This window comes from Capra hircus, chromosome 3 (genome assembly GCF_001704415.2).
Source record: "Capra hircus breed San Clemente chromosome 3, ASM170441v1, whole genome shotgun sequence".
In the NCBI taxonomy this organism is placed as follows: domain Eukaryota; kingdom Metazoa; phylum Chordata; class Mammalia; order Artiodactyla; family Bovidae; genus Capra; species Capra hircus.
The window spans coordinates 12,842,775-12,868,383 of NC_030810.1; the positions used below are offsets into that span (position 1 = coordinate 12,842,775).

At 48.7% G+C, this 25,609-nt stretch overlaps 1 protein-coding gene and 1 pseudogene across 1 annotated transcript; one reads left to right on the forward strand and one right to left on the reverse strand.

Moving 5' to 3' along the window:
* Positions 6,665–17,933, forward strand: UTP11 (UTP11, small subunit processome component homolog (S. cerevisiae)). The gene is made up of 8 exons (XM_005678674.3): positions 6,665–6,830; positions 10,309–10,370; positions 11,564–11,666; positions 12,927–13,040; positions 13,546–13,639; positions 13,736–13,866; positions 16,430–16,540; positions 17,259–17,933. The coding sequence occupies exons 1-8, from the start codon at positions 6,768–6,770 to the stop codon at positions 17,340–17,342; spliced, it is 762 nt and encodes a 253-aa protein (XP_005678731.1). The 5' UTR covers positions 6,665–6,767; the 3' UTR covers positions 17,343–17,933.
* On the reverse strand, positions 11,673–12,919 carry LOC102172118 (annotated as a pseudogene).

The following is a 25,609-nucleotide window of genomic DNA, read 5'->3' on the forward strand; positions in this document are numbered from 1 at the left end:
TGAGCGCGGGGGCCCGCCCCGCCCGGACCCCGCCCCCGGCCGCCCCTGCCCGCGGGGTGCGGACCCCGCCCCCGGTCCTCATCCCGGAGGCTGGGGGCCAGACCCCGCCCCCACCTTCCTTTTAGACTGGAGCCGGCCCCAGCCCCCTCGGCCTAACCTGGCTCTCCCAACCTTCCAGGGCCGCCAGGACCCCGCCCCCGTCCCCTCCTTTCAGCTTTTGCTGGCCTCCCCCACTTCCCTCCCATCTCGCCCCCTTCCCCCGCATCTCCCTTCCCCTCGCCGCCCCCAGCGGCTAGCTGTATTCAATCTTAGGCAAGGGATACCCGGAGGCAGCAGACCAAGGTCCATTTGGGGAGCGAGAGAGAGTCCTCCTTCGTGTCCACTTCGTGTTCCCGCCCCCTCCCAGTTTACCCCCAGGGATCACACTCAGCCCGAATTTGTAAAAGAGGGCTTAGGCCAGCCTGGAGGAGGGGGTGGTTTTTACCCAGCTGTCACGTCCCTGGCAGTGGGAACCAAGGTGTTCTCCGGAAACAAGGAATGAAGCAAGGACCCCCTCTCTAAGGCTTTGACCTTCAAAGGGCTTTATTTCACAACTCTGAAGTGGCGAAAACAGAAGTAACCGCCGCCTCGCCTCCAGCTCATCGTGGAGTAGAGAAGACCTCCCTTGGTCTCCACAGTGCCCAGGAATAGTTTTGACCTTTGAGGCCCAGGGGAGACCCATATCCTAGGCCCCACGATTTCTGAGCTTCTCAAGAAGGGGTGTGAGGAGTGTGCATGGGGCACTTGCTAGGGGCGGTGGAGGAAAGTCCTTCTCCCCGACCTTTGCAGTTTCCAACCTTCCTACTTCCTCCCTGTGCCCTGCCTGGGAGGGAGCACTGGCGCCTGCCAGGGACACAAGGCCCCTCCAGGTCCTTGAGGCCACCTCCCCTGGGATCCTCAGGCTTGTCACTAGGAATAAATAGCCTCGATCTGAAGGGGAGGGGAGGGAGGAGGAGGCTGTGCCTCCCTGTTTGCAAAACAGGAGACAACAAACCAACCCTGGAAATAACCTCAGGGTCTAGAGTAGAAATTTGGGGCCCACAGAGGTGCTCCCATCCCCAGCCTGGGTCTGGCCAAACTCTCAGAGGCTCATTCCCTCCCAAACTGGGGCTCCTGAATACCCTGCTCTCCCACTTCTGAATCACATATGTGCCTTCCTGGTCCCAAGTCACCCTTGAGGCCAGGTTTCCTTTCAAGACTAATTGCTTATTAATTATTATTTGTTCCTGACACCTACTCTGTGCACAGGGACTGCGTTATTCTGGTTCACCACAGCATTCCCAGTATCTACTCCAATGTCTGGCACTCAACAAATATCTGATGAATGAATGAATCAGACACTGCTTCCATTTGGACCCCCAAGCTGCAGATTGGTCCACAGGCACGTACTACCTGGAGTCCAGGGAGGGAGTAGCCAGTCCAGACTTTGGAATTTGCCTTGCGGGTATAGGAGACTCCCAGCCCTGGGGAGCAGAGGGAAGACTGCCTGGTTGGAGGAGATGGTAAGAAAGGGTTTGCTCTGGGTTGAGGGGACGGTAAAGGTGAGCAGCCTTCAGAAATGGAGTGGTTATGAGTGAGTAAGGAAGGTGCTGGATCAAAGGTACCATTGTGGGTCTTTTTTCTTTTAAATTGAAGTTGGACCATAAAGAAGGCTGAGCGCCGAAGAATTGATGCTTTTGAACTGTGGTGTTGGAGAAGACTCTTGAGATTCACTTGGATTGCAGGGAGATCAAATCAGTCAATCCTAAAGGATATCAGTCCTGAATATTCATTAGAAGGACTGATACTGAAGCTCCAATACTTTGGCCACCTGATGCGAAGAACTGACTCATTAGAAAAGACCCTGATGCTGGGAAAGACTGAAGGCAGAAGAAGGGGACGACAGAGGATGAGGTGGTTGGATGGCATCATTGACTCGATGGACACGAGTTTGAGCTAACTTCGGGGGATGGTGAAGGACAGGAGGCCTGGCATGCTGCAGTTCGTGGAGTTGCAAAGAGTCAGACTTGACTGAGCTACTGAACAACAACAACTGATTTACAATGTTGCGTTAATTTTTGCTGTACAGCAAAGTGATTTGGGGTCTCTGGTTTTACTCAGTTTGAATCTCTGATGAGCAGCCTGAATAACAGTCAGTATTTCCTGAGTTCTTACTTTGCACCAGTCCCCGCCTAAGCATTTTACATATATTAATGCACTTGACTATCCAACAGCTTTGTGAAATATGTAATTTTATCCTTAATTTAAGGATGAGGACATGGAGGCAACAGAGAGAGTAAGTACCCTGCCAAGGGTAACACAGCTAATAACAGCAAAGCCTGGATTCAAATCCAGACAATCAAATGTCAAAGCTCTTTAGGCACCCCCACCACCAAAAAAAAAAAAAAAAACAAACCCAGCCAAACAAAGGGAGCTAACTTAATCATTAGGCTCCATAGCCTCTGTAGTCATTTAACCTCTTGAACCCTCCCAACTCTCATCTGTTCAGAGTGGTGGACTCCCAGTCTCATTGCATAATTGTGAGGAATGGGTGAGAACACACAGTAGGTATTCAACATAGGGGACACCCCCTCAACCCCCTGCCGCCCCCAGCCACTGCCCAACTCCTCCAACCCAACACTCTCTTTCCTCGTCAAGTGGTAAGATTTTGCTTCTTGGAATCTGGAAGCCCTGGAAAGTTAGGAGATTTTTGATTTGGCCTAGCCTAAGGGAAGGAGACTGGTGTAGGGCAGGGCTGTATCCTTTCCCCTCTCCATTGCCAGCAGGCTCACATTTCCCTGCTTGCTCTAATTTCCCTCGACACAGGTGGACATGCCCCAGGGAGGTCTAGGGATCAGCCTCATGGACTCTCTGTTCCAGTTCCCCATCAGTCTTCCCCACCCCCCACCCCTCCTCGCGGGAACAGGTGTGTCTGAGCTGGGGCTGGAAGCAGAGCCTGAATGCTGGCCAGGCCGACTGGCCTTGGGTGAGTGGGATCTGGTTGTCCCTCCCCTCAACCCTAAAGGTCCCCACCTTCCTTATCTTGGGGTGGAGGGCGGCTTATTCAGGGTCTCCCAGCTGTTCTCTCCCTTGAAAGTTTACAAAAGGAGGCCCTGGGTGCCTGGTGACTGGCAGGCCTCTCATGGTTTCCTCTGGCTGCTGAATCACTCTCTGATGCTTGTAACCACAAGCCCTCTTCCCCCCTGGTGAGAAAACTCCCTTCCTTCTCTGCTGTATTGCTCATTCTTGCCTGCTGGACTGCCTGCAGCCCCTGCAGGCCTCTTATTTGAGCAGACACCCTCTTTCAGATTGCCCAGAAACACCTTCCTCATGACCCCAAGCCTTGCAATGGGTCTGTGGGTGCAGAAGGTGAAATGACTGACTTCTACAGAGCATAGGGAGAACTAAACAATGCTTAAATGCCAATTATACGCAGGGTACCATGCTAAGTGCCAGTTGTTACTTCCTTTGGTTCTCACAAAAGCCATGCTGGCATGCATGCCAAGTCACTTTGATTGTGTCTGACTCTTTGCAACCCTGTGAACTGTAGCCCACCAGGCTCATCTGTCCATGGGATTCTCCAGGCAAGAATATTGGAGTGGATGGTCATGCTCCAGGGGATCTTCCCAACCCAGGGTTAGAACCCGTGTCTCATGTCTCCTGCACTGGGAGGCAGGTTCTTTACCACTAGCACCACCTGGGAAGCTCCACCAAAGCCATATGAGGTGTTATTATTGTATCACTATTTTACTGAGTAGTACAGAGGGCTCAAAGAGTTTGACAAAGTGGCCCCAGATCACAAGCTTGTTGTGGATGTGCAATTCAAATCGAGTGTGCAGAGCTGCCTTCTGAACATCTCTGCCACTAAATGCCTTCTTCAGGGAAAGTGGCAGGAGCTACTGGGGCTGCTACCTGGTCACTCTGCCTGATAGCTGGGCTTCTTAATTGAGGTGAAGCTTGATAGGGCCAGATCATGAAGGTCCTTGTCTTTCGATGGTCACCGATTAATAACAAGTGAGACTGAATTTTGTTAATGTGGGTGGTCTTAGTTGGGCAAGGCTCAGACTCAGAGGCAGGAAAAAACTTTTCACACAGCGGATCTCAGCTACTTTCAGCTTTTACATGCCCACTGACTTACTGGGTTCACACTTCTGGGGACTAAGCAGAGGTTTTCTCCAGAGCTCCACAGCTGGAGGGGTGAGCCTTGTGATGAAAATGGGCGCAATTACAGAACTCACTGAAGGTTACCTTTATGTGGTGGAAAAGAAGCCAAATGCCTCTGGAGTGTCCTGCTGTGCTCAACATTTTCTCTATTCTTACAGGTAGGTTTAGTTATAATAACAATAATAGATCCAAATGACTGTGAATTTGCTAACGAGTGAACACAATATTAAGGACTTTAAACATATTATTTCACTTAAACCTCATAACAATCCTGTGCTGCTGCTAAGTCGCTTCAGTCGTATCCGACTCTGTGCGACCCCATAGACGGCAGCCCACCAGGTTCCCCGTCCCTGGGACTCTCCAGGCTAGAACACTGGAGTGGGTTGCCATTTCCTTCTCCAATGCATGAAAGTGAAAAGTGAAAGTGAAGTCGGTCAGTCATGTCTGACCCTCAGGGACCCCATGTGCTGCAGCCTTCCAGGCTCCTTCATCCATGGGATTTTCCAGGCAAGAGTACTGGAGTGGGGTGCCATTGTAGGTATAATATTATTACCTCCATGTTACCGATGGAGGACTAAGTTTCAACGAAGCTACTGTGTCTTGACTGGTAACAGGATCAGAACACACCTCCATGGTTTATGGTCCCAATCATTACATTGTACTGCCTCTGAGATTCCTTCAGCCACACCTTGAGGGTGTGACTTAGAGCTTTGTAACTAGTGCCATAATATGACTTCTCTGTTCAACTATGAGCCCTTTGACAGCCCTATGAGGCAAGCAGTGTATGCTATTATTATCCTTGGCTTATGCATGAGAAAAATGATGCCATTAAAGTCAAGTAACTGTGTGTGTGTGTGTGTGTGTGTGTGTGTGTGTGTGTGTGTGTAGTTAGGGCAAATTCTGGACCAAAAGATATAAAAAGACCAAAAAATCCAACTATCCCTTCCTGGGTTGCAGCAGCAAAAATCAGGTGTCGAGAGCTAAGAAGGCAGGGTAGCCCCCTGCACTCAACACTATAAAGGGGTGGGCAGAACACACCTAAGCAACTCCTCTGGCCTGAACCCTGGACACACCCTTGTCCTCACCCCTAATAAGGCACCAAACTCCCCTCCCAGCTCTTCCCAGAAAGGGAACCTGTTACTTTTTTTTGCTCCTGCTTGCAGTGACAGGGGCCGCAGTAAAGTCCTGCCTGAATTTCTTGTCTAGCCTCTGTTGTTCAGTCGTTCTGACTCTGTGACCCCTTGGACTGCAGCACACCAGGCTTCCCTGTCCTTCAACATCTCCCCGAGCTCACTCAAACTCATGTTGAGTTGGTGATGCCATCCAACCATCTTGACTTCTGTCATTCTCTTCTCCTCCTGCCTTCAATCTTTCCCAGTATCAGGATCTTTTCTAATGAGTCAGCTCTTCACATTAGGTGGCTAAAGTACTGGAGCTTCAGCTTCAGCATCAGTTCAGTTCAGTTGCTCCGTTGTGTCTGACTCTTTGCAACCCCATGGATTGCAGCACTCCAGCCTTCCCTGTTCATCACCAACTCCCTGGCATCAATCCTTCCAATGAATATTAAGGATTGATTTCCCTTAGAATTGACTGGTTTGATCTCCTTACAGTCCAAGGGACTCTCAAGAGTCTTCTCCAACAGTACAGTTTAAAAGCATCAGTTCTTCAGCGCTCAGCCTTCTTTATGATCCAACTTTCACATCCACACCTCTAGTCAGTTTCTGTTGATTGGGGAAGGCCAGGAACCCTTGTCAGTATCAGAGTAACCTGTCCAACGTTATGTAGACAACAAGTGTGGAGAAGGCAATGGAATCCCACTCCAGTACTCTTGCCTGGAAAATCCATGGACGGGGGAGCCTGGTAGGCTGCAGTCCATGGAGTCGCTAAGAATCGGATATGACTGAGTGACTTCACTTTCACTTTTTACTTTCTTGCACTGGAGAAGGAAATGGCAACCCACTCCAGTGTTCTTGCCTGGAGAATCCCAGGGACGGGGAGCCTGGTGGGCTGCCGTCTACGGGGTCGCACAGAGTCGGACACGACTGAAGTGACTTAGCAGCAGCAGCAGACAACAAGTGGCAGAGCAACAGGTAGTTTTAAGGACTCTTGTCTCTCTTCAGAGCGGCCTTCCCGATACACCGGGAAATTCACAAGGCTCCTAGCTTTAAACTTACCGCTTAAATACAGCAAGTGGAGCAGCGCTGGTAGGAGACCGCGCATGCGCACACTCCAGGCCCAGTTCTGTCCGAGGGCTGTGCCAGCCACGTGTTCCCAGGTGCCAACGCGGAGCCGAGCGCGAAGGCGAGGTTTCGGTACACGTGGACACGCTCTGACGAATAAGAACGGGAGGTTGTAGAGTCACGAGACTAGACCTAGAGAACTACACTTCCCAGAAGTAGCCTGTGGTGGACGCCTTTACTAGATGACGTATTTCCGGAAAGACAGGCGCTGGATAGGCTGTGGGGAGGAAGTAGGAGGTTCTAAGCCGCAGTGGCTTGGCTTATTTCCGGTAGGATCCGCGGTTCGGCGGCTGAAGCGGTGAGAAACCGGCGTTGTGTACAGAGCTTTTCCAGAAGTGAGCAGACATGGCGGCGGCATTTCGGAAGGCGGCTAAGTCCCGGCAGCGGGAACACAGAGAGCGAAGCCAGGTAGGGTCCCACAGGCCCCATTGAGCGCTTGCCGGTGGCCCCATGTGCTATTACTACCCCACAACCTGCGGATCTTGGCCTCCGTGCGGGCATGGTACAAGTAAATACATGTAAATATATGCTAGCGACGCCGGCGTGGCTGGGGCGGAGCCTTGCCGTTGGGGAGGAGGGGATGTTCGTTCTCTCTAGGAAAAGAACGGCTGTCCTTAATCCTGGGAGATAAAGCTATCTTGCAAGGTTTCGGTGAGGTGGTTAAATAAGATATTGTGTGTAAAGTGTTTGATTTTCTTACGGGAAGTTGAGGTCAAAGTTCACACAGCCATTAAGTGTCCCGACTGGAACTGGAGTCCGCATTTAAAGATGCTCAGCTCTGTCCACTGCGTCTGTGGGCTGAGCCCGAAGAGATCGGTGTTACTAATGCAGTATCATCGTCATGCCTGGGTTTTGAGGTTCCCTGAAGATCTGCTGCATCTGCTTTTTGTTATGTCTCCCCCTGTAATGTTCATGTTTTCCAAGCCCATTATATAGATGGGGAAAATGAGGGTCACAGAACAGAATTGGCTTGCCCGGTCATAAACACCAAATTCAGGCCAGATGAACAGTTGGTAGGACTTTTGTGCGGGGTGTCCCTTGAGTGGGAATTCGTTTAATGTAGTCAGAATCCATTATTCCACTACTCTCAGGAATCACACAATATCCTATACAGAAAGGCCCTTAGGGATGTCTGGTCCAGCTTCACATTACAGATGGGAAAGGGAGAAGAATGTGTCTAAAGTTGCGTCACTGATGGGATGGGATGGAACTAAGGCCTCCAGCCACAGTTCAGTCTTCCATCTTAATAGCATTTATCAGACATTTATTGTGAACTTGCTGTGTGCTCAGTGATGTGTTTGGACTAGTGTAATTTGCCACCTTATTTGAACTTACGTATAGATACGTCTAAAAGTAATAACGGCTTAGCAGTGCTTACTGGGTGCCAGAGCCAGACAAAGTGCAGAATGCTCTATTACCTCATTTAGCTCTCAATAGTGTGTGAAAGTAGGTACTACTATTACGTTACATTTGCTGATGGAGAAGCTAAGTCTCAGATAGGTTAAATAATTTGCCCAAAGACATACACCTGTAGCTGGAAGTTGACAAAGTCAGGGATCAGATCTCTGAATCCAAAGGCCACCAAAGGTTGGACAAAGAAGCAGCTGTGTAAGAGATGTGTGAGGAATGCCCAGTGAGAGGGGGGGAAAAAAGGAAAAACAGAAATTCCCAACAAGAAACATGAGTGGGAAGAGGAGAGATGATGAGAGAAAGCATCACTGTGAGATCTGTTGTACTTGGAAGGCAATGATAGTAGCTGTCTCTTTGAGCACTGACCATATGCTAGGTCCAGCCCAACGTGCTGTATAAGAATTATCTCGTAATCCTACAACATCCCTGTGAGGAGGGTGTTATCCTCATTTTACAAATGAGGAATCTGATGCTTAAAGAGCCTGACTAGTGTGACCAAAGGCACAGTTTTGAGTAGTTGATTTAGATTCGTAGAGCAGACAGAGGCCATGTGTGAGTGGGAGTAGAGGGTCTTTGTGGGAGAGGTGAGAAGGCCATATTGGAAACAGTGGTAAACACATTGAAGAGAGCAGTCCCTTTTTGAGTAAAGTTTGGACTCTCCTGTAGGTCCTCACTGTGGCAGTGGGGGAGCACTGGAAGATAGTTGGTATGGAGGGGGTAATTATGGGAACTATTTCCGATTCAGTGCCAGGCTTCCTTCTGTAATGCAGGTGTACATTCAAGTGGACATGACAGATTTCAAGATTTCTGCCTTACTTTGTTCCTCTTTTGACGCTTGGGTTTTCTTTCTCTACTATCACCCTCCCTTTGCTGCAGTTAAAACAATGATCAGGAGAGGGCTTGGGTATTCTTTTAAATACTAAGTTATTTCTTGCATCACTTCAGGGGTGAGGATGAGAAAGGAGACTTAAAAATCCTGTCCAAGTTATTATAGAAGTTTAAACAGTGAGTTTACATACTTCCTCAAAGATCAAGATCATTCTGAGTGGAAGAGGATGCAGTGTAGGAGAGTGGGGAAGAGCAGATTGTGGCCCCAGCCAGAATGGGTCTAGTTCTAGCTTTGCCACTTACTAGTTCTGTCTGTGTTCTTGGCCAAGCTGTTCGTTAAACTGCCTTGCCTTTTTGGAAAAATGGGATAACAGTTGTGCCTGCTTTATCTGCTTTCCATGATTGTTTGGAGATAAATGAGATTGTGTTTAATGAGCCTACCAGATTACTTTGTAGCAGTGATTCTTTTTTTTTTTTCCCACATTGATAAAAATTTTACTCATATACTCATCCTTATAGGAGAATAGGCTTTTTTTTTTTTAAACCTTCTGGGAATGTCAAAGCTCCTAGATGTTACAAACTAAAGTAAAAGTACATGCAAATTCTTTATATTGATTTTTTCTTTCCTTTAATTTTATGTTTTCAAAATTGCCTAAGATGTAGTAGTAATTTTTAGCAAACTTGTCCTGTTATGATGATGAAGGCAAAAGTTGCTAGCACTGACCTTGCCATACGTTAAGTGCTGAACAAGTGATAGCTTGTAGAAAGATAATACCAAGATTTTATCCTCGTACCTCCCATGTTATCCAAGTTCTCTATCAGAGAAAGTATTTTCTGTCATTCTTGGTTTTCTCTCATGCTTTGTACCAAAATTAGAATTCTAACAGTACACATATGCTGGGCAGCTGCTACGTGCAGGCAGCTACCACTTTAAAGTCTCATTTAATTCTCAGGGTAATCATGAGAAGTAGGTCCTGTTATTCTCACTTTATAGTTGTTGTTCAGTTGCTTAATCATGTCCGACTCTGCGACCCCATGGACTGCAGCACGCCAGGCTGCCCTGTCCTCTACTATCTCCCGGAGTTTGCTCAAGTTCATGTCCATTGAGTCGGTGATACTGTCTAACCATCTCATTCTTTGCCACCCTCTTTTCCTTTGTCTTCAATCTTTCGAAGCATTTTATACTCACAAAACAGCAACTCAGAAAAGTAAAGTGACTTGCGCAAGGTCATAGATTGTTAAGAGGTACAGCTTGGATTTGAACCCAGTTCTTCAGACTCTAAATTTAGCTCTCTTAACCACAGTTGCTTCCCTGTTACTATGTTTTCCCTTCGTAGTATTTTATAAACCCCCTGGATTAAGTCCGTAGTAATTTTAGTACAACTGGCAACTGCTCGCTTAGTGCCGAGTCATTGTTGCCTTTCTCTGTCCTTAATAGGCCAAGAAACCTACCATGGCAGTACTTGTGGCCTCTCATCCTTGGGCAGAGCCCAGTCGGGGGAGGGAGGGAACAGGGGAGCACGTTGGCCACCGTGACATGGGTTTATTGAGCGCTCCAGAGACTCTTGTTTCTGTCAGGTGTCATGTTGATTCGGATATGTGTTTGCTGAGGAAGCTAAGCACTTTTTTTTTTCCTTTTGTTTTCTAGCCCGGCTTTCGAAAACATCTGGGCCTGCTGGAGAAAAAGAAAGATTACAAGCTTCGTGCAGAGTGAGTGCAGTCCTTCTAGTAGAGGTGCTGCCAAAAAAGCTTACAGCCTCCCTGTATTGCAGCTGAGCTGCCTGAGTGTCCAACAACGGACAGTTTCCTGCCACTGCTAAGATGGCCAAAAGCTCTCGCAGCCTGTCAGATACTTTTCTGGGACCCTAAACTTCTCTCTTTGTTTAGGCGGAGCATTATTTACCTGTCATTGCGTTGTGAATTTTTTTTATTATGTTGTTCCAGATCGTTTTCTCATGGTGGCTTTGATTTGCTTCTGCCTTGGTGTTTGAGCCAAAAGCTGAATCTTTTTTTCTCTCTCTTTTCTTGACATTCAAGATAAAATCTAACATTCCAGTTGTTGAGTCTCTTACATCACCATGTGTGGTGTGGAATGAAGAGATGTGAAAGATGGATTCATGGGACTGAGCGTGGGTGATAATGAACTCTGAAAACATCTTATAAAACAATTATCCCCATTCTTCTTCTTCTCTAGCACTTTATTTGCAAAGTGTTTTATAATTATTTGTTAGCCATGCATGTCAGCTGAGGTCCTTTTTTATGCTCCCAGAGCAGATGGTGATGGATTCAGTGAGTTGCTCTGGGTCCCAGAGTTTTTCAGGCAAATAATAATAATAACTGAGACAGTGTTCTCCGAGAGTTATCATTTTTATACTTAAGTTATTCCACCTAGCAACCTTGAGGGGATACTATTATCACGCCCATTTCCCAAATTAAATAGGGATGTAGAGTGGTTAACTAACCCATCCAAGATTACTCAGCCACAAGCGGTGGAGTCAGGGTTTGAACGCAGACTGTCTGGCTCCAGAGTCCACGATTTCAGTCTCTGTGCTGTGCTGCAGCGTGTAGTTTCCGAATCTTAATTTGGTTACTCGGTGCTCAGACTTGCCTCATAATCCTGTCTGAGGAGTTCTAATTTGTGCTTTGTTGGGTCTCTCCCTGTAATGATGTAAATGGCACTAAAACTTACATGGAAAAAGAACTGTTATTAGTTTCAGGTAGAACTGGGATAGGAGTGAAACCACAGGTGAACAAGGTCTGCAGCAGTGGAGTGTGGATCGAATCTAGTCACCACTTCGGCTCTTTTGAGTTTCATTTTGTGTATATCACTAGATGCTTGTAAAGTTTGCTTGTTGTGGTTTTTTCTTCTTTTCTGCTGTGAACTTGTATAACCTGCTTTTTAGTGATTACCGGAAAAAGCAAGAATACCTCAGAGCTCTCCGGAAAAAGGCTCTGGAAAAAAATCCAGATGAATTCTACTATAAAATGACCCGGGTTAAACTCCAGGTGAGTGCCTAATGGATCAGTTGGTATTTTGAGCTCCAGCTCAAAAAGGAAAATAGGGATGAGGGAGGAGATGGAGAGAGGATCCTGGGCTTTTATTTAGCCCTTCTCCAGTTGGTCAGATGCTCCTGGTCAGTATCCAAGGTGAAGCTGCCCTTTCACGAGCTGCATGCGTTTCTGCCCATGAGTCTCAGTTGTTTGATGCCTGGAACCGTTCCTGTTCTTTTTCCCCCCTTTTTTTTTACGTTATAAAAGTAAAACCTGAACTTTATTGTTGCTTTTTGCCTTTGGAAGGATTTTACACACAGGCTTCAATCTTCAGAATACCCTAGATTCAGTAGAAAAACCATTTAAATGAAATTTCGTACAGTAGAAACTTTCCAGCAATCAAAATTTAGACTGTAAAAAGTGCATGCAGAACATGCTTTTCTGAAAACATTGAACAAAGCACTGAATGCAGAATGAAAATAAGATTTCAATTCCACCAAAAGTAGTCATCATAGAAGGTGTGAAAGTCACTGTTCACCTAAAAAAAAATAGTATCCACAGACATATCCTAACTCTAGGACTGGCTTTAGAAAGTCTTCAGCTTCTTGCTTTAATAGCAGTGAGGTGAATATGATTGAGCTCTGGAACGTGATCTGTATCCTCCCTACTACAGTAGGGAGCAGGTGACTGTCTTCTGTAGGTCTGATCCCTGTCTTGAGCAGTTCCCCATCCTCCTCCTTCACTTCCTCTGTGAGGTCCACTGTGACAGTCCTGAACGTCATAGCCTCAGTCATATCCTCTGTTGTAGTGATCTTGATGACACGAGCTGCTGTAGGTAGATCTCCCCGTGTAGATCCCTGGTGTAGGATTATGTGGTCTTTTTGCTTTAGAGTAGTCAACTCTGGTCCTAACGTTCATCAAGCTCCATTCCATTGGCACACTCTTTTGCTTCCTTGGCATCATCTGCATTTTCAAAGGATACAGTCCTGAACATCTAGACTGCTGGTCACAATGCCAACAGACATGTCAGCCATTGAGCCATATTTAGAGAACACTTCTTTTAGCTCTCTAGCTGTAGTGTGCAGGTTCAATCCAAATACTGCTGGAGCTGTTCTGAGTTGGTGACAGGAGGTGCTGAGTTGAACATGTGTCTTAGAGGCCTGGTTCATTGAGTGGCTGTTATATGTAGCCTTTGGTCCCGCCATGAACTGTGCCTACAGCTTGTTAGTGATTTTACTCTAATAGGAACTGTATCGTCCCGATTTGGATTTTTAGGATGGAGTTCATGTTATTAAGGAGACGAAGGAAGAAGTAACTCCAGAACAGCTGAAGCTAATGAGAACTCAGGATATCAAATATATAGAAATGAAAAGAGTTGCAGAAGCAAAGGTAACAACTAAAAATGTTTATTCTGATATGTTTTTGTTGGTTAAGAAGAGAAATAGAAATCCACTGGTCTCAAGTTATAAGTTGATTCCTTTTGGCGTTTCTTAAAGTACACTTAATTATGATAATGTTTTAAAGGTATAGTTAGCATGGTAGAGTAGAAAGAGGTCAAGTTTGAGAATGAGACAGATTTAGGTTTAAATTCGGGCTCTGCCTTTTATTAACCCCGTGATTATGGACAAATGAACTTCCTGGGGCTGTTTCCTTATTTCTATCTCATAGAATTATTATTATAAGGATTCAATGAGTTTTGTGCAATGCCTGGCTATGCCCGTAGCTGACATATGGTTGGTGCTTGATACATTTTAGTGATCCTTTCTTTTGAAAGAAAGGACCAGATTCTTTGCTGGTTGGTGATAATGATGTGAAATGGTCTAAACTTTTGCAAATTCATTTCTGATATCCTAGAAGAACCCAACATAAAATGAGACCATATTCTGTGTTCCAGAAAATTGAAAGACTAAAAGCAGAGCTCCATCTGCTGGATTTCCAGGGGAAGCAACAGAATAAACATGTTTTTTTTTTTGACACCAAAAAGGAAGGTATGAAATGTTTGAAGGTTTCTGGGACGGTCTAGCGTGTTGGTCTGTGTTGTTTGGTGTTAGAGACAGCGCCTTAAGGATTGTCTTGACTTTTAGTTGAACAGTTTGATATTGCCACTCACCTGCGAACAGCTCCAGAACTAGTTGACAGAGTCTTTAACAGACCCACGATAGAGACCTTGCAGAAGGAGAAAGTGAAAGGAGTTAACAATCAGACGCGACTGAAGGTAAGTTTCTCCATTTTTCTTCAGGTCCAAGTTTATGGGAATCTAGGTTCCCTTCCTCCTTCCCCCCACTGTCCACCCCCCCCTCCACCTCCAGCATTCCGTGAGATTATTTGTGGAAAAAGTACTGAGTTCTCTTAGGGAAGTAGAAGGAGAATTTGGTGATGGGAATGGAAGTGGAGGAAGGTTTCTTAGTTTCTGAGATTGGAGGATGTGTGGCATAGTGGTCAGGAGCATGGTTCTGGTCTTTAGGTCTGCATTTATTTTCTTCTTCTTCTTTTTTTTTTTTTCTTTGTGGCCATGCTGTGAAGTTTATGAGATCTTGGTTCCTGACCAGAAATTGAATCTGGGCCCCAGCAAAGCACAAGGTCCTAACCGTTGCACCACCAGGGAATTCCCTAAGTCTGCATTTGACTCCACCTCTGACCCTGGGCTTGTGCTTTCAGTGCTGTAACAGATGGTAACAGTTTTAAAATACAGAGAAGGGGGGAGGAGGACACTGAAGATGAAGGGATTTGGTATACTTTGATATTAAACCTTTACCAGTGCCTATGCATATCCAAAGGTCTTTCATGTTCTGCATTTGTAGCCCAGATTTTGTATCGATTTGTCCTTATGGTGTTTTCCGTTGCTGTAACTGGGTTCATGCAGAAGACATGCTTTTTCTCCAAGTCTTCTGGAGTTGAACTCTCACTTGTGACTGATTCATTTAAAAAACTGCTGTCAATGTGTTTCAGGCAGACAGCTGTTCTGTTTTGATTTGAATCATTTACACCGCATCAGCTTTGCTTCCAATGTTTAATTTCACAGCAGCTTCTCTAGCTCAGAGGCAGCTAAACTTGCTTTAGTAATATAAATACCCGTAATTAGTTTGACTATATTGGGTAATCCCATAAATTTGACAGTCTGTGCAATGAAGTGAAAACAAAAGCTGTCTGAAACCACTGCTGTGAGACTATGCTAGGATCGGTGAATCATTTAAATCTGAGGCCCAGTAATATTCCCCTCTTTGTAGATAACACTTCCGGCTGAAGAGCCGGCTGAGCTAGTGTTCTAGTGCTGACCTTGTTTGTCAGGGAGTTGTGTTTTCAATTCGCTGCGTTACTGACACGTCTCAAGTATTGCAGTAGTCCCGAAAGAGATTGGTCCCGCGTAGGGTATTTCACCAACATACCTTTGGAGAAGTTGGGAAAGTTTGAATCTTGCCCTTATGTGTGGTGGTGGTGGTGGTTTTAAATCAATTATTTAAAGCAAAATTATTTTGATTAATAAGAGACTGCTTACTCCTTGGAAGAAAAGTTATGACCAACCTAGAGAGCATATTCAAAAGCAGAGACATTACTTTGCTGACTAAGGTCCGTCTAGTCAAGGCTATGGTTTTTCCTGTGGTCTTGTATGGATGTGAGAGTTGGACTGTGAAGAAGGCTGAGTGCCGAAGAATGGATGCTTTTGAACTGTGGTGTTGGAGAAGACTCTTGAGAGTCCCTTGGACTGCAAGGAGATCCAACCAGTCCATTCTGAAGGAGATCGGCCCTGGGATTTCTTTGGAAGGAATGATGCTAAAGCTGAAACTCCAGTACTTTGGCCACCTCATGCGAAGAGTTGACTCATTGGAAAAGACTCTGATGCTGGGAGGGATTGGGGGCAGGAGGAGAAGGGGACGACAGAGGATGAGATGGCTGGATGGCATCAGTGACTCGATGGACGTGAGTCTGAGTGAACTCCGGGAGATGGTGATGAACAGGGAGGCCTGGCGTGCTGCGATTCATGGGGTCGCAGAGTCGGACATGACTGCACCACTGAACTGAACTAACTGAAGGACCATTTCTTTCTTTTTTTAAATTTTTGGTTGCCCTGGGTCTTATTGCTGCACGGGGGTTTTCTCTGGTTGTGGCGAGCAGGGCCTACTCTCTCGCGGTACAGCTCATCGTGGTGGTTTCTCTTGTTCTGGAGCATGGTCTCTAGGGCTTGCCGGCTCAATAGTTGTGACACGTGGGCTTGGTTGCTCTGTGGCACATGAAATCTTCCCGGACGAGGGTTCAAACCTGTGTCCCCTGCACTGGCAGGAGAATTCCTATCCACTGTGTCACCAAGGAAGAGTGAAGGACCATTGGACTTTGAGGGGTCATCAGCAGTGAGAATTTTCAGGTCAGGTTTTACGGACAGAGCCGTTCTGCTCTCTTGAGCTCTGCGGTCACTGCCCAGGGACCCTTCTCTGCTTCTCTCTATACTGCATCACGTTAGGTGACTGGGATGCTCACACAAAGGGTGAAGCAGCTCCGAGTAGTAGTGGAAAGATTCCTGGGATCTGTGAGTCTCGAGGCGCAGTCCTGCCTCTGCTCCAGGTGAACCGTGTGTCCCTGGGTAAGTCACCAAGGTTCCATTGGCCTCTGGAATGCAGTGCTCTTAAAATGGACAACTTCAGAGTGTCTTGTTACATTGATTCTGGAGTAAGGAGGGAATTGATGAAACCATTTATGCATTTGGGCCTGAGTGGACTCAAACAGTTTCTTACTCAGTTTTAGCCTGTTAATTGTTTCACTGAAAATGTGTGCTTCCTCTGCAGCGGATAGCGAGAGAGAGGCAGAAGCAGTATGACTGCCTGACACAGCGGATTGAGCGCGAGAAGAAATTGTTCGTTATTGCACAGAAAATTCAGACTCGCAAAGATCTTCTGGTGAGGACAGAGAGCTTTAGGCATTCATTTTATTTTTTTCCTTGTAAAGGTCTTAACTGAAACTGGATTTCAGCTTTGTGTAAATCAACCCCAGTGAAAATGTCTGCTCCTCAGGGGCAGTGGTGTGAGCCAGTGTCTGTTACTCTGACAGTGTTGAAATGTTCCTTGATTAAGAAGGTAATAAGGGGCTTATTAGTCAGTGCTTTGGAACAGCCAAGGGTAGGATTGGGTGGCATGTGAACTTTATAGCTTATGAACAGCTATCTGTAACATTTAAACAGGTTAACAAAACAGTGCGTGTCGATCACTGGTATTTAAAAATAGACAACATTGTATAGTTAAATAGCAGAGCTAAGGAATATAAGATGCCCCTTTCATATTATTATCATTCCTCTAAATGTCAAATTCTTTGGCTTTGCAGATCATTTTGGTCTGCCTTTCTCAACTGGGGTTCCGTAAGAGAAGCCCTACCAAAAAAGAAAAAAAAAATTATTTGAGTACCTTTCTTCTCAGTTTTCACAAGACCTTCTGCACAGCCATCATTAGGGAAAGAAGCCTGGGGGAGGACCTGAGTCATCCAGTCAGGATGCCTTAGGACGAAGGGCTTTGTCTCTTTTGAATGTTGAGATGGGCTGAATTAGGGGCTTTAGTTATCAAACTTTCTATTTTACACAGCCCTCTCCTGTGATTTACTGGTAACTTTTTTATTCTTTTGTAGGATAAAACTCGGAAGGTGAAAGTGAAGAAAGAAACAGTGAACTCCCCAGCTATTTACAAATTTGAGAGTCGTCGTAAACGTTGAAGTGTTGTAGATAAGCCATCTCATTCCACGTGGAACAGAGTTTACATTTTCTTTTCCCAGTAACTTCAAATTCCATTGGTCGAAGTGACTTGGTTTTCCTGTTTGTAACCATAATTTTTTTGTAGATTTGTCATTTGATATGAACAACATTAAAGCCCCTTCCCCCATCTGAATTGTGGGTTGTTGAATTCAGTCTGTTTTGGGGCTGAGCCGTGCAGCCTCTGAGATCCCAACTTCCCTACGAGGGATCAAACCCAGGCCCAGGGCAATGAAAGTGCCAAATTCCAATCATTGAACCACCGTGGGACTCCTGACACCAGTCTTATTTTTATATACTTTCATTTTTTTCATTTTGTAAGGAGTATAATCTTTTATATAGCAAATTTGGCAAACAGATGAGTTCATTCCTAACCCCGATACTTATTCAAGAACAGCAAGTAAATTTTGCATATACTTACAGGCTAGGACATTAGGGGAGTTGGGGTGAACAGCTACCAAGAACATCCTGGTTAAGTTCCTCCATTTTGTGAAAGTTGGCACTGTTGTTGGTTTTTGTGTTTTGGAGTCGTGATTAAATACTTCTATGGCTTACTTTTTTCATTTACTGTTAAATCATTAGCTCTTTTCCATTTGGTTACATCATTAAATTTTTAAAAGTAATACATGCTCACAGTAAAATTAAATATTTGCATAATGTTTTATCCATTGGATGGACTGATTTTACCCTCATTCATTCTTCATTTATTGGATATTCAGGTGGCTGCATAAGTTAGCCAGGAATGATTTTTTTTTTTTTTTTTAACACTTTACAGTTGTAGGTAGAAACCCTTGGAATCAGGAACTCACAGGGGCACTTCTTTATTGATGAAACTAAGACCAGGCTCTGTGTTCCTGCCCTCCTGGCCAGTTCTTGATGGCAAGGCTACAAATGGCTTGGTACAAGCCCTCACCCTGAAAATAGAGACCCCAGCCCCAGGGTGTGTGCAGTAGACACACAGACTTCCCAGAGTTTCACCCTTCCCTTCCCTGCCCGTATAGGGATGGTAGGCCAAGACCAGTCAGGACAGGGCTGAGCATGCTTAGAGCAAATGTGGGAGGAGCAGGATTCTGGGAGGCTTGCTTACACCTCACTCCCTAGAGGGGAAACTGCTCCGTGTGGATTTTAAAGATTAAAAAAAAATGTTAAAACTTAATTTCTGTGACTGTTAGGTTCTGTACAAAGCTTAAAATGAAAGCCTGTTTCGTCAGGGTGTACTTGGTGGGATATAGATCTGGGGCCCCTGGAAAACAGGAAGAAGGGCCAAGGGATTAGAAGCCAGCAGCTTTGCCTTCAGGAAGGAAGTGCTTCCCAGTCTGAAAAGGTGCTGAGCTAAGTGAATGTTCATAGTCTTATGACAAAGACATCTGGAGAGCTGAGACCCGAGCCAGGAAACGAATCATCACATAGGTGTTGGACAGAGGAGCAGGCTGATCCAGCAGCAGTCTGTTCCTGGGACTGCACAGCTTGATCCTGCCGCTCTGACTCCCTTGCCCCTGCTTGGGGGAAAGGTGGGAGGAGGGTGGGGAGTACACCTAAATGCTTTTGGTGGAGCACGCTCCCACACAAAGCTGCCCACACTGTAGACTCTCAGGTTAACAGATGCACGTGGTACCAACCGCTCAGGCTGGAATGGGTGTGTGCATATCTGCGTACCCTCTGGTTCACAAACAATAGGGTTTCATGGATGCAGGTTGCTGTGCTTAGTCATTCAGTCAAGTCTGACTCTGCGACTCCATGGACTATATGTAGCCTGGCAGGCTCCTCTGTCCATAGGGATCCTGCTGACAAGAATACTGGAGTGGGATGCCATACCCTGCTCCAGGGATTTTCCCAACGCGGGGATCGAACCCAGGTCTCCCACATTGCAAGTGGATTCTTTACTCCTGAGCCACCAGGGAAGCCCAGGAATACTGGAGTGGGTAGCCTATCCCTTCTCCAGGGAATCTTCCTGACCCAGGAATTGAACTGGGGTCTCCTGCATTGCAGGCAGAGTCTTTACCAACTGAGCTACCGGGGAAGCTCCTGGACACAGGTTACTTACCCACACGTCCTCACATGATCCATAGGTGCACAGGTCAAATGGGACAGGAAGGTCCATCCTCTCTGAGTAAGTTCCAGGGTGGAAGTCATCAGAGCACTAGCTCTATAAGGGGATAAAGCTAGGGATCCTGAAAGCCGTTCGATTTGTCCAACTCTGTGATGGCATGGACTGTAGCCCATCAGGCTCCTCTGTCCATGGGTTTCCCAGGCAAGAATACTGGAGTGGGTTGCCATTTCCTTCAAGGGATCTTCCCAACCCAGGGATTAAACCTACGTCTCTTATGTCTCTTATATTGGCAGGTGGGTTCTTAACACTAGCTAGTGCCACTTGGGAAGCCTAGGGGTCTGGAGCTGCTTTTAAACCGAAGTCTGTCTTCAAAGCCCAAAGATTCTAAGGGGAAAGATTGGCTGCCCCTCTGATGAACCTAAGAGGCTCCAGCTTCATGGGTCCTGAAAACAGGCCAAGGGCTTTGACATTTTCGTGCCCGTTGGAACCTCAGACTCCTGGCTGCTTGCTTGGAAAAGAGAGATTACTGTTTCTTTAGGATCCAACCCATCCAGGTCCAGAGGGTGCTTGGGCTCTTGGTGGCATCTGTTCTAGCTGTGCCAAGGAGAATGTGGCAGCCTCCAGAAGTGGAGAGCATTTCTCTTGGCAGAACACAGGTGAATCAGATCTCTTGTACAAACCCAGATTTCCAAAGCAGCAGCCACACGGGTGACATGGAAGCCCCAGGCCTCTCTAGCACAGAGAACCGGCTAACCCAGCTCCGCCTTAGTCCATGGCCACGTCTTAGGGCCCTTCTGATTGAAGCGAGAGAATGTCAAGCCCTGGCTGTTCTGGTTTCATTTGAAGAAAACCTCATACTGGACCGATTCCTGGCAACAGAGTGGGGAAGGGCCCAGTAGGTGGAGCTGCTGCCCCTTCGCTGAGGTTAGCTCTCAGGGTGTTGGCGTTGAAAGCACCCAAAACTCCATAGGTGCTTAGTAGGCATTTGGTTATTGGATTTAATGCCACGTAAGTGAGCTCCTGTGAAAAAAGATGTTCTTCACCCCAGTCCCCTTTCTATCCCTGCCTCCCCACCCAGCTTGAGACCAGTCTGACCCCCAAGAGACTGGGCAGGAAAGGGCCTTCCCCTCACATTCCTGGTGAGGATCACGGAGGAAGCCCAGGTTGTCCAATGATGGGTGGTTCCACTGAGACATGGTGGGGTCTGCCCATGTGCAGTTCTGTTCGCGAGCAGATGTAGATTCGCTCCGCCGACCTGTGGAGGCCAGCAAGGCCGGGCCTGCTGGGACTTGAGACAGAGAGGTGAGTGGGTGTCTGGTGCTCACCTCCCTTCCTCCTCGAGCTCTTCCAGCACCAGTTCACAGAGCCTTCTGCACGGGGTGTCAGAGAAGGGCGGGGGAAGCCTGGGTGGGAGTCCTGGCTCAGAGCCCCAGGTGAGCGGAGTCGAAGGCGGACCTGAAAGACCGTCTTGGGGCTGAGCCGGCAGGTTTCTTGTGCAGCTGTCTCCTGGGGTCAGGGGGTGCACTCTCTTGCCAGCCAGGTCACGGGGCCTCCCTGCTGGCAGGGCTCCCACCACCCGGCTCCTTGGGTCTCTCTCAGCAGAACTGTGGGGAAGAGGCAGAGAGCAGCTACCAAACTCCAAGAGGCAGAGTTTCCTTCCCCAAGCCCAGTGCGTAGACTCAGGAGGTTCGAGAGGCTGCCCGGTTCATGCTTCTGCTTGTTCTCCTTTCCTGACCTCTGGTCAGATGGAAAAAATCTCTCCTGCTTCTTCAGACTCCCTGTAAGGAATCTCCCTGTTCCTTATTTCCAGATGCATCATCAGTACTTTCGGGAAAGTGCAGTCTAATCTGTATCTCTCCTAACTGAAGGGGCTACCTCATTCTCCCTGCCCAGTCTGGCTGTGTCCCTCGATGGCCCTGGTAATTGCCATGGCCCTTTCTTCTCTTGTGGGGGGCGAGCTGACTGGGCGGGGCGGTAGCGCTGAGGGTAGTGATAGAGGCTGATTCAAAACAGAGCCAAGGACCTACTGTTTCTCACCAAGAGGAGTTTATCGGGGGACTGCTCTTTGGGATAAAGGGTGGAAAGGAAGCCCTTTCCTTTCCTCCTGTCGTCTGTCACCTGACGGCCAAGCCCAGATCATAAGTGTTAATGAATTGTGGTGCCCCGGAGGCAGCTGGGCAGCCCCCCCTGCCCTGAATCAGCCTGACTCATTTACAGCTCTCTCCCAGTTCCCCCAAAGGCTTCTCTCTGAGGTGACAAATGGGGGGGGGGGGTTGGTTTCAGGTTTCATGTTTTCACATTACTGGATGGAAAAAAAACAAAAAACCTTTCCAAACCAAAAAACCAGCTTCTACAGCAGAAACACGTCCCGAGAGCACTGAAAATTTCCCCATCTTCTCTTCTCAGCTGCTCAATGACACTGAGGCCAGTGACAGAGGGGTTAAGAGGAGGGGGTTGGAGCCAGGCTGCATGGAGCACTGGGGACAGTCCCTTTAAAGGTGGCAGCACCTGCCTTCCTGCATAAAGACAGGGGAGGACCTTTGCGGGGCCCTCTAGTTCTGGAGTCTGTGGCCAGCTGTGGATTGCCAGGGGTCTGGGATGGGCAGGGGCTGGGGAAAGGGTGGCCCTCTTGCATTTTGAGCTAATTTGATCCCAGGGGGTTGGAGGGCAAGTGTCCCTCCCTTAGAGAGATTTCTTGAGATGGAGTGGTATGTGGGGAGATTTAGGGTCCATCTGGCACGTGGAGACTAAGGGGCACTACCCTGTCTTGCTACTGGCTGGTAGCATTATAAACCACACCCACCCCTCCCCGACTGGGGCAGATGGCCTCCACGGCAGATGGAGACTAGGCCAGCAGTGACTGGACAAGCTTTGTAGTCTCAGTCTGGCCTCCCTAATAAGACAATCCAGAGGGGCAGTGGTAGGGGTGTGTGTGTGCGCGCGCGCGCGTGTGTGTGTGTGTGTGTGTGTGTGTGTGTGTGTGTGTGTAGGGGCTGGGGCCCTGGCCTTGTTGGGCCATTCTGGAAGAGAGGGAAAGAGGGAATCCCAGATGGAGCCAGTGGATCTTGGGGGCACACCTAAGTTTGCCGTGTAGTGGCAGGTTCTCAGTGTGGCCCTGACCCAGCCCACTTGCCTGGCCTCCTGAAGCTGCCCAGGTTAGTTCTCGAGTGTTAGTTCTCAAGTGAAGGTGATGGTCCTCCGCAGCAGGAGTCTCTGCTGCAGCTGGAGCCTGGTGGGCTGGGGCAGACCCCCTGCCAGGTCCCCAGAGCCCACGGTCTGGGCAGCAGCAGCTCCTCCCAGAGGACGCGCCCGTTTATTATGCGCTCGGGCTCCCTCGCTGCGCAGGCAGGCAGCGGCCTTCATTAGCGCAGGAGCTGGGGTCTGTTTTGGCTGCCTCATCAGCATCAGTGAACTGCGTCCCTGCGAGATTTGATACAATTTAATTAACCTAATTAAAAGCTCTGATTGCAGAGATGATTGGGGTAGCGCCAGCAGCGACTGCATATTTATAATGAGCTGCAAGGTGTGGGACCGCAGCCAAACGCCACGCATCCTAATGAGCGGGAGCCGGGAGCCAGGGAGCGGGAGAGCGAACGTTTATTTTTGGCAACAATGCCCAGTTCCTCCCTGCTAGGGAGTCAGAGACCTAGGGAGAGGAGACGGACCTGCCCGCTGAGCTCTTTGGCGCAAGGTGGGAGCAGAGCCGTGCACCACACGTGTCCCGGTGCCTTTGGATGCCCACAGGAGCGCACAGTGCCCATGCTTTCTGCTGCAGACTGGGGGGCTGGGACCCCAGCAATGCACTTTTCCTGCTTCTCTCCATCTCTGGATCATGAGCAGCGGTGTGAAGAAACGGCCCAGCAGAATGACCTCGATGTCAAGTCTTCTGGATCCCTGGGCTGTTCTCTTCCAACTTGTCGAGGAAGATCAGAGGCTGAAAAGCTGGGTGGGGAATCAGAAAAAGGGGTCTGAAAGTTCAAGAGACCCAGGTGAGGATCCTGGTCTTGGAACAGACAGGAGAAACAGGAGAGATGACTCTCCAGCTCATCCCAGATCCCCATCTCCTGACTTTCTTCTGAGAACCCTGTGCCCGAGAGGGCCACCTCCGCTAGACTCTCCTCTCTCGCTACCTCTGCTGGGGAGTCTTGGTTTGTCTGACTCAGCATTTCCGCTGTAAATCACATCTAATAATAACGAGAGTGAGAGCTGTGGCCGAGATGGTGTGGGTGAAGTGGGCACCGGTGAGAAGGGGTGCGCTGCCTAGGTGCAGAGGGGTGTCAAGAGGGGAGGCAACTCTGGGCTGGTGGGAGTTTGGAAAGTCACCATCAGAGGCCTGGGGGGTGGGGAAAGGAGGTGTGAGCCTCCCTCACTCCCTAGTCCTGGGGAGCTTGGGTATGTCATAAGCTCAGCCAGGCTGCCCAGTCCCCCCTCACCCCGCCCCGAGTGCTCTGAGAGACGCCAGGACAAGATGAGATCTGTCCCCAGCCCACCTTGCAGAGCTGCAGCTGTTTAGCTCTCTTATCAATCTTCTCTGTGGGTTTAATCATCTCCTTGTCATCCTGCTGGGGCAGCCCTCCCCTTGCTGGAGCCTGGCTTTCCTCCCGTCCCCCTCCCCCAGATATAACATCCTTTTCCACCTGACTTCCCTTGCAGGAGACAGAGGATGGGCCAGGGTGGCTTTTTCCCAGGTTTAGTCTTGGCGGCGGGGGCAGCAGTCCCTGTTTTTGCAAGGAGTCAGGAGGGAAGAGTGGTGGGTAGAGGAGGCTCTGGTGGAGAATCTATCCTAGTTGGGCACTTGAGATCTTTGACTCCACTCCTGGCAGGGTAGGGTGGGGCTCAGGGGTGGGCCACGAGGGCCTTTAGCCCAGATCGTGAAGATCCTGCGAAGTGTCCCTCCCTTCCTTCTTCCTCTCTTCTGCCAGCTTCTTAGGAGATGCATCCACCCACGCTGTCCAGCGAGCCAGCTCTGGTCTCTTTTCCTGGGTGGGTCCTGTGGGGCCAGGCCCTGTGGAGCCTTGTGGGTCTCCGGGGCCCGTGGGCTGGAACCACGAGCCCACAGTTTTGCGTGCATCTTGGGAAAGAGGGTGCCCAGGAGTCAATGGAGCCTGTGTTGTGGTCCAGGCCGGGAGCCAGGGCTCAAGGGGCTGTGGGGCCCATCCCTGTGCTGACGTGCAAGATGACCTTCAGGGCAACTCTTGGGCCCTTCTCCACTTCACTCTCTCCTCTCCAGAATATGTAGGGTATGGGACGGGATGGGGGTGGCCGGGGTGGTGTGTGCACCCCTCAGAGGGCACAAGAGAAAGAGGTCCTTTCCTCCTCCGCCTGATCACCACTCCCACCCCAGGCACTCTCAGTGCAAGTGGAAAGCTCATTTCTTCCATGCCTCAGAGGTGGATGGGAGGTCCTGAAGAGGTTAGGATTAGTCTAAGCATCAGGCAGCTTGTCCTCGAGGTGGGGGCTGAGAAGGTCCCCTCAGGAGAGGACCACAGATTCCTGGACCACAGGGCACTGAATGGTCTTGGGCTGGAGGGGACTTACTCCCTCCAGCATGAGGCTGGGCTCTGGAGGACAATGGCGTGTTGATGAGGCTTTGGTCCTGGGCTCACATGACCCGACGGGGGTGGTTGGGCCGCACGTGGCTGAGCCGTCTGGGCTGACCTTTGGTCGCTGGCTGGGGAAGAGAGGAAGCCGTGAAGCTCCCCTCCCACTCAGTCAGCCCTGGGTCCCCTGCTCCTCCACCCGGGAGCTGCCTTCTGGGCACACGTGATCTCTTCACCTACCTTCTTTTGGCCTCTCCCCTTCCCTCTGCTCTGTGTGTGCATAAATTGTGTGTGAACATGCATGTCTATGTGAGTGTGAGTGAGGAGGCTCCCAGAGGATGAAGGACAGTGAGGGAAGAAACGCCCTTCATAGGGATGAAGTTTCTTCCATCGTGGGGACAGCACCAGGGAAGGGCCAAAGTGTGTGTGTGTGTGTGTATTTGCCCACATGTGCTCGTGGGCTCAGGGGGTGCATGTGCGTGTATGTAGAGGGCAAGGCCTCTATCCTGCCTTGTCCTGTGACCCCTCCTCTAGTGAGAATGGGGGAAGTCTAGGTCAGCACTTTCCAGCTGGGGCTGGAGCCACACTCCCCCACCCTCTGGCACTGGGCCAGAGTGTTACCTTCACAAGGAAAAAGGAA

Excerpts from the sequence above, each read along its gene's own strand:
- UTP11 (XM_005678674.3), top strand. The coding sequence starts at position 6,768 with ATGGCGGCGGCATTTCGGAAGGCGGCTAAGTCCCGGCAGCGGGAACAC. Across the intron at positions 11,667-12,926 it reads TGACCCGGGTTAAACTCCAG|GATGGAGTTCATGTTATTAA; the intron begins GTGAGTGCCTAA and ends TTGGATTTTTAG. Across the intron at positions 16,541-17,258 it reads AGACTCGCAAAGATCTTCTG|GATAAAACTCGGAAGGTGAA; the intron begins GTGAGGACAGAG and ends ATTCTTTTGTAG.